Below are 11,518 nucleotides of genomic sequence, written 5' to 3'. Positions count from 1 at the left end.
AGCTTTAAATGCCTTCTTCTGTTCTCTGGGTCTAACCGCCCCTGAAGTGTACGTTTTACAAAGGACAGTTTACAAGAATTGCTTTGCTTGGCCCCACCACAATCCTCTGTAATAGGAAGCATTAATGGTGTACAGCCTGTTTTACAGGGGAGAGAACTGACATTTGGAAAGGCAAAGCAAGTGCCTTACTGAAAGCTCATCAAGCTGAGTCCAGATCTGAATTTGGATTGTCTGATTCTGGGTTCTGTATTTATATAAGATCAGATAAAGGTTTTGTAAAGCACTGCAAACTGTCAGCCACTCTTGATCTTCAGCCCTTCAAAGCAAGAGTTCTAACACAAATTCTTTGTATAGCCCACATTGCCCAGCATGGAAGACTCATGGTGATGGTGTTATAGGACTTTGCCCTGCTCTGTGGGAAGCTCTGATTTCCCTAAATAGATTGCAGCCATATTAGAACTGGGCTGGGCCATTCTTTAATTATTCTGTATGCATGAGCCATGTAAGTTGTGTTGCTGTCATTTGTGATACGTATAAACTCGAGAAAATCCTTTTTTCTACCCAAGCTTCATGTTCTTTGCATTTTAAAACAAAGAGTGATATCTACCTGGCATTTCTTTTTTTCAAGGTGAGAGACTGAAGACAGCTATCAAAAACACAGTCAGCTAAGTAAGGCAGCCTTACAGTTCTCTGTATACTATAGGCATTTGTTAAATGAATGTACAGTGAGGATACAAAGAAACCTACATAACATCCTACCAGGCCATTAGGGCTGTTCCCACAGTCCTAAGTAACGCACTTTGCAAGTGGTACTCAAGAAGTATATTTTAATGGTGAGACATTATGTTCAAAGACAGACCTTTATTTGATTGAACTGCTCAGTGGAGCAAGTAGATGTTCTTGTTCCTAAAAGGTTCACTAGTCACGCAGCTCACTATTGCTCAAGACCTACATATAGAGTGCCTCTCCCCTGCTCTCAGCTGTCCCTTTGCTGATTGGTTCAGCTATGAGGAGCTTACTCTTGGTCCTTGTGATCCTTGTCCTGCTCTCCTATGTTCCACCAGGTAAAGTGGAATCTCTTCCCTGTGGAATTATGAACCATCAAGGGAAAGAGGGTATGAGGTCCTACAAGAGTGAGGAGGAAGCTGGACTTGGATGAAGAAAATTGAAACAGAGAGGCAGAGATGGATGCTCCAGGCTGTTCCAGGGAACAGAGATAAGATGCTAAGGACACATAGTAGTCTCAAAGAAGACATTAGTTCTGGATTTTGGTCTAGGGAATCTGTGAATTTTGTGGGGGAACTGAACTGATGGCGTTGGCAGAGCAAAAGCATGAGACCTTTAGAGGATACATAGTGGGTGGGAGAGGGACTGTTCCTCTAGGACTCTTAGAACTTGCACTTTGAAGTCAGTTAGAAACCAAGGCAAATTTGATGCTGAGCAGAATCAATAAATAGAGCAAGTTGTTCAAATATATTAACTTTAAAGCATGATAGGAGCATATGGAACATCGGTTTGAGGGGTCAAAATTTATGTCCTATGGAAAGAAACCAGCAACTTGATACTGAGAAGGGTCCACTTAAGTCACTGAAGTGGTGAGTCAACAACTTTGCTTGTGGTTTGCTAAAGTCAGCAGAGAGCTTTTACCCTTTGTCTGAAAGCTTCACATTCTAAAGGTATCATTTAAGGCCATAGGTAAGTATTCGAGAGGCACATGAGAATTGTGAGATTTCTGCCACTGTCCTGGATGGCAGGACCTTTGGACTCATGGTGTCTCCCTTGGACTCCTTTTCCCCAGGGGGTGCCCCAGGGATAATGGGCGTGTGAAAGGCAAATTCACTTGCCAGTGGCCTTTGGTCAGACCACACGGCTTACTTTTACGCTACAGAGGCCCTTGGGCAGGCTGGGTGGAGAGACTGGTAAGGTTGAACACACAAGAGCGGGGAATTCAGTAGGATGACTCGGAGCCACCCTCACCCTCTTAAGCTGCCTGCCTACCACTCCTCCTGATCCCTCAGCCTCCAGAGGCGCCCAGGTCTTGAGGTGAGGAGAAAGACTAGTCACTGATCGGAACCTAGGTGTCAGGTCCTCCAGACCCATTCACATTCACCAGCCACCAACACTTTCCACTACTTTGTGATTAAGCCTGAGCAGGCAGTCAGGCATGCAGGAAAAAGTCAACGAGAAGCGGGCCTAGAACCAGGGGCTTCTGTACTTCTGTGTCGGTGATCTTTCCTTCTTTAAACGACACTTGATAATCAGACTGTTATTTGTTTGAGACTCTGCGTGTCTCCTGCCATGGGGCCTTGACAGACTCCTGGGGTCTAAATGTTTTTCACTGCAAATAGTTCCAAGCAAATCTGCTGGGCTCTGTTACCTGTCTATAGTTGATGAGCGATTCACATGTGTTGGAACTGTGGAAACTAGTAACTCATAATACATCTCTGGGAAATAACATAAGAGCAACTGAAAAAGGGACACCCAACCATAACATGACTGGGGTCTTTGGAGCCTGTTCAATTTACCATTAAAACTTTGTAAAGTGCAGTCTTCAGTCTTATCCAAGGCGTTATGACCCTGCAAGCACGGTGTGTTTAATTCTGTTTTTATTGGCAGTTAAAAGTGGAGCAAATGCATTCATAAGAAGATTCTTTAACACATGCTGGCGAACAAAAGGTATTTGCAGGAAATCATGTCATAAAAGTGAAATCTTTCATGTATTCTGTGACGTGTCAATTCTTTGCTGCATTGATAAAAAGCATTTGCCTTCAATGGTTGGGAAATAGTTGTATCTGAGGTTCCTGCTGACTTCCTCTGAGGACCTTCTGAGATGTACCAGTCCATTAAAATGATGGCTTTAGCCTATCAATATTTCTGTGTTGCCTGTATTTCTCTTTATTTAGAGGAGTTTGTTGTCTCTCCCATGGAAATAATCTCTTAGTCGAATTCCTTGTCTTCAATATTTTTATTCTTTGTTAATTTTTCCTATTAAAATTTTCCTAAAAACTTTTTTTTGAAATATACCATGTACTCAAAAAAATGTAAAAATCATAAGTGACCCTCTTAACAAATTTCACAAATTTAGCACATCCGTGCAACAGTAGTCTTGCTTGGGAAATCCCACAGACAAAGGAGCCTGGCAGGCTACAGTCCACGGGGTCACAGAGAGTCGAACATGACTGAACACACACACACATACACACAATTCATGTAATTCTCACAACACTATGATGTAGGTACCATGGTTATCCGGTTGTATAGATAAGGAAATGGGATAGAGAGAGACTAAAGAACTTATCCAAGGTCAAATAGTTTGAAACTGGTGGGGCTGGGATACCTACTATAGATGAAATGACAATGTGGTGGATATAAGTTGAGGAAATTAATGAAAAAGTACACACATGAAAACAGACTGTGAGCTTTTAGAAAATATTTACTTTAACTTGAGCATCTACATGTATAATTACCATGAGTTTCCTTTATCCATCATATTAATTATTCTTATATAGACAAGGGAGTTTTAAACATCTTTAGATTTCTGAAGAAGATGGAGTTAGACTTTTCACCACTTCTTTTTTTCCTTAACTTTTTTCTTCTCTTTGCAGCAGATGGTCCAGTCAGCACAGTATTTAACTGCGTATTCGTTAACATTGCACTTCATTCTGCAGTTATAGTATCCTGAAGGACATCCTTCCTGAAAAAAGAGGCTTCTGGCTTTAAAAAGAGAAAACATTGTATTGTGTGTTTGTATATTTTAATGTTTGAACACTTTACTATTTGAAGTGTTTCACAATAAAACAACAACAATAAAGAACTTCCAGAAAAAAATGACAAAAAAAGAATGGAGAAGAGAAAAGTGGCAGTACTGAATAAAGATAAATGAGGGTTTCTTCTCTAGAGCAGTCGGTGAGCTGAGGCTGAAAACGGGCAGCGTTTCTGATAAGAGCTGTCACTGCATATTTTTGGCTATGCTAAAATTAATGATCCATTTAAGTGTGGGGATTCATGATTCAGGAAAGGGTGTTTAATTTTACAAGTGAGGTCTCTGAAAGTGCGTGCGGATGAAATCTCATGTACAGGTGAAGGGGTTGGCCTTAGGTCAGAGTATGAGTTTTGAAGGCAGGGTGAGATAAAATTAGGTAAAGGTTCATGGTAGTGGGGAAATGGGGATTTTGTCACTTGTTGCTTTTCCTGTCTTGGTGAAAAAACAAATCATCAACTGAGAATGAGAATGGGATGGGGAAGTTGGGTCTTGGTTTCCATTTTCCAGTGTGTTGAGGCTCAGAGCTGTTACCTCCTTTACTGAGGAGGTTTTTGAGACCTGCACAGGGTCCCACACGCCATGACCTCTCACCTTGGTTTCCAGTTCTTGATCATAGGTGTTTCCATCTATCCCTTTACCCCAAGGAAGCCTAAGTTTTATAAGAATCACTCGCATGCATTTCCTTACTTAAAAATAGTGTTAGTACCTGAATTTCATCCCTAGATACTGTAGTTTAGTTTTTTCTCTTTATAATTTTTGATGTTCCTTCTAAACCTACAGATTTTTCCCAAGTCCATTTTTTATACTTTTCTTACAGTTCTTATGTCGAAGAACTTGGGGTGTTTAACCTGTAGTGTTTCCTACAGTTTATAATTTTCTGATTGCATACTCTTAGAGAAATCAGCATGTTCCTGTGTCCTCTGTATTTTCAGTAAATTGGCAACTGGATTCAGACACTTGACCAGACTCACGTTTGATTCCTTTAGCTGGCTGTACTGCAGCTGGTGGAGGTGATTGTGTGTGTGTGTGTGTGTGTGTTTTATCAGGAGGCCCTTAATGTCTGGTTGTCTATCTTTTGGAGATAATAGCAGCTACTGATTCCCAATGGCTTCATTCATTAATAATGAGGGTTGTATGTTGGTGACACTGTAGTTATATGTCTTTTTCAGTTGAAATGTACATGACTCAGTAAGTTTGGTGACTAGTTTACACTTGAGTGACTTCACTTTATCACTTTACACTTGTGAAATCATCACTACTATCAAGATCATAAGACACTTTAATCACATATGAAAATTTCCTCTCACTTCCTCTATTATTATTATTATTGTTGTTGTTATTAATTGTGGTAAGAATACTTAGCATAAGATCTAGACTGTGAAAAATCTAAGTATACAATCCTGTATTGTTAACTGTGGGTACTGTGTGAGGTAGAACTTCAGAACTTTTCTGTCTTGCATAAATGAAACTTTGTACCTTTTGGCCAATGTCTCCCCATTTCCTCCACCCATCAGGCCCTGTTAGTATGAATGTGCTATTTTTGGATTCCACATATAAGTGACATCACACAGTATTTGTCTTTTTGTGTCTGACATTTCATTTAGCATAGTACCCTCCAGGTCCACCCATGTGGTCACAAATGGCAGGATTTCCTTCTTTTTTATTTATTTATTTATTTTTTTTATCTTTTTATTTTTTAAATTTTATTTTATTTTTAAACTTTACATAATTGTATTAGTTTTGACAAATATCAAAATGAATCCACCACAGGTATACATGTGTTCCCCATCCTGAACCCTCCTCCCTCCTCCCTCCCCATACCATCCCTCTGGGTCGTCCCAGTGCACTAGCCCCAAGCATCCAGTATCGTGGATCGAACCTGGACTGGCAACTCGTTTCTTACATGATATTTTACATGTTACAATGTCATTCTCCCAAATCTTCCCACCCTCTCCCTCTCCCACAGAGTCCATAAGACTGTTTTATACATCAGTGTCTCTTTTGCTGTCTCGTACACAGGGTTATTGTTACCATCTTTCTAAATTCCATATATATGCGTTAGAATACTGTATTTATGTTTTTCCTTCTGGCTTACTTCACTCTGTATAATAGGCTCCAGTTTCATCCACCTCATTAGAACTGATTCAAATGTATTCTTTTTAATGGCTGAGTAATACTCCATTGTGTATATGTACCACAGCTTTCTTATCCATTCATCTGCTGATGGACATCTAGGTTGCTTCCATGTCTTGGCTATTATAAACAGTGCTGCGATGAACATTGGGGTACACGTGTCTCTTTCCCTTCTGGTTTCCTCAGTGTGTATGCCCAGCAGTGGGGTTGCTGGATCATAAGGCAGTTCTATTTCCAGTTTTTTAAGGAATCTCCACACTGTTCCTTCTTTTTTAATGCTGAATTTATCTTATATATATATCACATTTTCTTCATATGTGTGTATATATTTTTCACTTTAATTGAGGAATGACTGACTGATAAAAATTGTATACATTTAGGGTATACAATGCAATATTACAATATAACATATATTGATACCACCACAAGATAATTAACATATCCAACACTTCATGTGGTCATCCTCTTTTATTGTATCGTAAGATCACTTGAGATCTACTCTCAGCAAATTTCAAGTGTATAATACATTATATTGACTATTTTTATTAACTATAGTCACCGTATTGTACATTAAGTCTCTGGAACTTGCTCATTTTATAACTGGACGTTTGTACCCTAACATCTCTCCATTTCCTTCCCTGCCCCTCCAGCCCTTGGCATCCACCATTTTACTTGCTACTTCTTTGACTTTTACTTTTTTACGTTCCACACATAAATGAGATCACACAGTATTGATCCTTCTGTGTCTCACTTACTTGACTTAGCATAATGTCCTTCAGGACATTTGTTCATGTCAATACAAATGGTATAGTTTCCTTCTTTGTAAGGCTGAATAATATTCTGTTGTATGACTACACACACACACACACGCAAACACACACATATAAGACATTTTCTTTACCCATTCATACATTGACAAGACACTTTGGTTGTTTCCTTATTTTGGCTAGTGTGAATAATACTGCACTGAACATAGGAGTACAGTTATCTCTTCAGCATCTCTATTCAATATCATTTTTTGGATATATACTTAGAAGTGGAATAGCTGGATCTTATAGTGGTTTCTAGTTCTAATTTTTAAAGAAGCATTCATATTTTTTCATAATTACTTTTTCAACTTATGTTTCCACAAAAGTGTACAAGGTTTCTCTTTATATATCTACCAATACTTATTATTATTATTATGATAATAGCTATTTTAACAGGTGTGAGGTGATAGCTCATTGTGGGTTTGATTTGCATTTCCCTAATGATAAGTGACTTTGAACACCTTTTTGTATTCTTTTTGGCTATTTGTATATCTTTTCTGGAAAAATATCTGTTCAGGTCCCTTGCCCATTTTTAATTGCTTTATTATTATTTGGGCTATTGAGTTGTGTGAGCTCCTCATGTGTTCTGCAAGGAATTTGCAAACCCTTATTGCAATGGCACCCCACTCCAGTACTAATGCCTGGAAAATCCCATGGATGGAGGAGCCTGGTAGGCTGCAGTCCATGGTTTTGCTACAAGTCAGACATGACTGAGTGACTTCACTTTCACTTTTCTTTTTTTCCCCCCACTTTCACTTTTCATTTTCACGCATTGGAGAAGGAAATGGCAACCCACTCCAGTGTTCTTGCCTGGAGAATCCCAGGGATGTGGGAGCCTGGTGGGCTGCTGTCTATGGGATCACACAGAGTCAGACACGACTGAAGTGACTTAGCAGCAGCATTGAGTATAGGGCCTGCAGATATTTTCTCCTATTCCTTAGGTTGTGTTTTAACTCTGTTGATTGTTTGTTTTGCTCTGCAGAAGCTTTTTAGTTTCATGTAGTCCTACTTATCTCATTTTGCCTCTGGTGCTTGTGCATATCCAATAAATCATTGCGAAGACCAGTGTCATGAAGCTCTTCCTTCATGTTTTCTTCTAGAGATTTTACAGTTTCGGGTCTCCTGTTTAAATCTTTAATCTATTTTGAATTGATTTTTTTCTATAAATGTAGTCTGCACGTGGCTATCCAGTTTCCCTAACATCATTGGTTGAAGAGACTCTCCTTTATCCATTGTGTAGTCTTAGTACTCTTGTTGAATATCAGTTCCCTCTGTGTTTTGAGGTGGGGGGATTATTTCTGAGGTCTCTATTCTCTTCCACTGTTCTACATATCTATTTTTAAAAAATTATTTGTTTGGCTATACCAGGTCTTAGTTTGGAGAAGGCAGTGGCACCCCAATCCAGTACTGTTGCCTAGAAAATCCCATGGACAGAGGAGCCTGGTAGGCTGTAGTCCATGGGGTCGCTAGAGTCGGACACGACTGAGCGACTTCACTTTCACTTTTCACTTTCATGCATTGGAGAAGGAAATGGCAACCCACTCCAGTGTTCTTGCCTGGAGAATCCCAGGGATGGGAAGCCTGGTGAGCTGCCATCTATGGGGTCGCACAGAGTCGGACACGACTGAAGTGACTGAGCAGCGGCAGCAGCAGCAGGTCTTAGCTGCAGCATGCAGGATCTTTGATTTTCACTGCAGCATGCCAGATCTTTAGTTGCAGCATGTGGGATCTAGTTCCCTGACCAGGGATGGAATTCAGGCCCCCTGTATTGGGAGTGCAGTCTTAGCCACTGGACCACCAGGGAAGTCCTTACATACCTGTATTTATGCCAGTATCATACTTTAAAAATTTTTATAGCTTTGTAATATATTTTGAAGCCATGAATTACTATGCCATCAGCTTTGTTCTTCTTGCTCAAAGTTGCTTCAGTATTTAGGGAATTTTGTGGCTGCATAAGAATTTTAGGACTCATTCTTTCTTCCTTCTCTTTTATTTTTCTTAAGAAATTTTTTTCAGCTGTTTAAAAGTTTTAAAAAGCTGTTCTAAATTTTTTTTCTATGAAAAATAACATTGGGATTTTCACAGGGATTTTACTGAATTTATTATTTGCTTTAGGTTTTATGAACATTTTAGCAGTATTAATTCTTTCAGCTGCTAAATAGTTATCAGTTGAAAAAGATTAAGTATTGATGCATGCTGCAATATGGATACATTTTGAAAAACCTGTTGCTATTTAGCAGCTGAAAGAATTAATACTGCTAAAATGTTCATAAAATGTTGCTTTTATTTGTGTCTTCTTTAATTTCTTTCATCAATATTTTGTAATTTTCAGTGTACAAGTCTTTTACCTCTTTGGTTAAGTTGTATTGCTCAGTACTTTGTTCTTTTGATGCTGTTATAAATGAGATTGGTTTCATAATTTCTCTTGAACAGTTTGTTGTTAATATGTAGAAATGCAACTGGTTTTTGCTTATTGATTTTGTTTTCTGTAACTTATTGAATTTTTGTACTAGTTCTAAGTTTTTGATGGTATCTTGGGGTTTCTACATATAAGATCATGTCATCTGCCTACAGAGGTAACTGAATCTGAGTTGTTTCTAATTCGAGCCTGGAAGCATATTCAGTGATACAGCAATGTCAGTCAAATATATATATATTTAAAAAGAAACAGCTTAAAGAATGGGAGAGAATATTTGCAAACCTGTATCTGCTAAAGGTTTAATGTCAAAAGTATATGAAGAACAGACTAGTGAAAAACAACTAAATTAAGAAATAAGTAAAGAATTTGAGTAGAGAAATATACACATGGCCAATAAAACACTTAAAAGATGCTCAACATCATTCATGTTGCAAATTAAATGCAAATTAAAATACAAATTAAAACTACAATGAGATTTCACTTTATACTAACTAGGAGGACTATCATAAAAGAAACAGACAATAACAACTGCTGGTGACTATGTGAAGAAATTGGAACCCTCAGGCACTGGTGGTGGGATTTTAAAATAGTGAAGCTATGAAAAATAGTTTGACAGTTCCTCAGAAATTTAAACATAGTGTAACCATAAAACACAGGTATATTTCCAAGAGAATTGAAAATATATCCACATAAAAGCTTGGATGTAAATGTTCAGAGCAACATCATTGATAAAAGATTTAGACTAGAAACAACCCAAATGTCCATCAACTGATGACTGGATGAATACAAGATAGTATATCCATTTACTGTAATACTATTTTATCAGTTGAAAAAGATTAAGTATTGATGCATGCTGCAATATGGATACATTTTGAAAAACCTGTTGCTAAGTGAAAGAAAACAGACACAAAGATTTACATGTTATTTGACTATGTTAAATATCCAGGATAGGTAAATGGATAGAAACAGAAAATAGATTAATAGTTGCCAGGGTCTGAGGGGAGGAGGAAGATGGGGAATGACTGCTAATGAATATGGAGTTTCTTTTTTGGAGTCATGGAATGTTCTGGAATTGGATAGTGATGATGGTTGAATAACTTTAGGAATATACAGAAAACCACATAAATGGTACACTTGAAAAGAATGAATTTTATCTCATAAAAGAAACGAGAACCATGAAGGAAATCTTGAATTTCTTTAGGAATTAAAAGGTGATCTTAAAGTAGTAAGTGCATGATAAAAGATGTCAATTGATAGTAATGTAAAACCCACTGATAAGCCCAAAGATGAATATATATTTAACACATAGTATTGATGGATTTTAAAGTTAATTTGGGAGGGTTAGATTGATTGTTCAATAAGTAGGCCCGTGTAATTGGTTACTTGGTTAAGTGTTAAGATGGAATCTTAAGTCCCACCATACATAAAGTAATTTCCACATAAGCCCTTACCTAGATCAGTGATTAGAGTGTTGTGTAAACCACAGATGGAGCAGCCTCCTGTACACCTTGGCCATTCTAATCTCTGCTCATTTTCCATTTTTTTTCAGTTCCCCAAATTTCTGTGTTCTGTAACCTCCTTTCACCTTCTTTAGATCAAACACAATCTTCAAGTAAAAGTTCATAGGTTAAATCACTGGAGGGTACCACCTTACAGCTGTTGCCCTAACCACCAGCTCTTCACTACTCTCCCATTCTTTGTTATATGGTACAATCTGCTCTTTTCTAATTTATTTTCAAACTCTTGAAAGACCTTGTATTCTCTTTCACTTATATTTTCATAACTTTGGAATGAAAGGTTTTCTTCTTACCTTGAGGAACTATGGACAGTAAAGCAAGAACTCCGAGGAGGGAAAGCAAGACCTTCATAGTTGAATAAGTCAGAGAGAATCTGTAGCTGGGATGAAGAAAACTTCTTTCTACATTCAGTACTCAAGAAGTGAGTTACTGTATGATTATTGAACCTTTCAGTGGCAAGAACATTTCTGCATTCCAATGAGTCTTCATATCAGGAGATACCATGCAATGGACGTGACCATCAGTCATTCACAGGACACTCGTCGAGTGTTGGCAGGGTGTGGGCAGTGACAGAAGAATGTGCAGCACTTACAGAGAAATAGCAGCCATGATAAAGGGAGGAGGGGATACTCTGTGGAAAAATCATTGTCTTATGGTTCCTGGAGGTTAAGGCAACCTTTATAGAGTAAAAACATTCAATCTGTTTCCCCAGTAATACAATAAGAGAAGCACTAGATATAATAACATACCTATTTATTAATATTTTGGGGAATGTATGTTAGCAGACTTCAGCAATGGAATTATTTTTGAAACCATACACAGGCTTGTGAGATATACAGAAGCTTATGTTTGATTGTCTCTTTGTCCAGCCAACTAA

At 38.1% G+C, this 11,518-nt stretch overlaps 1 protein-coding gene across 1 annotated transcript; it reads right to left on the bottom strand.

Annotated features, from left to right (window-relative positions):
• Nucleotides 1–3,457: 3,457 nt before the first annotated feature.
• Nucleotides 3,458–10,992, bottom strand: LOC113897776 (beta-defensin 43-like). The gene is made up of 2 exons (XM_027550758.1): nt 10,935–10,992; nt 3,458–3,714 (listed from the first exon to the last, which is right to left on the bottom strand). The coding sequence occupies exons 1-2, from the start codon at nt 10,990–10,992 to the stop codon at nt 3,563–3,565; spliced, it is 210 nt and encodes a 69-aa protein (XP_027406559.1). The 3' UTR covers nt 3,458–3,562.
• Between the last annotated feature and the right edge of the window lie 526 nt (nt 10,993–11,518).

Source organism: Bos indicus x Bos taurus, chromosome 8 (genome assembly GCF_003369695.1).
Source record: "Bos indicus x Bos taurus breed Angus x Brahman F1 hybrid chromosome 8, Bos_hybrid_MaternalHap_v2.0, whole genome shotgun sequence".
NCBI lineage: Eukaryota > Metazoa > Chordata > Mammalia > Artiodactyla > Bovidae > Bos > Bos indicus x Bos taurus.
Note: the sequence above shows the minus strand (reverse complement) of the source record. Positions and strands in the feature narration are given on the sequence as shown.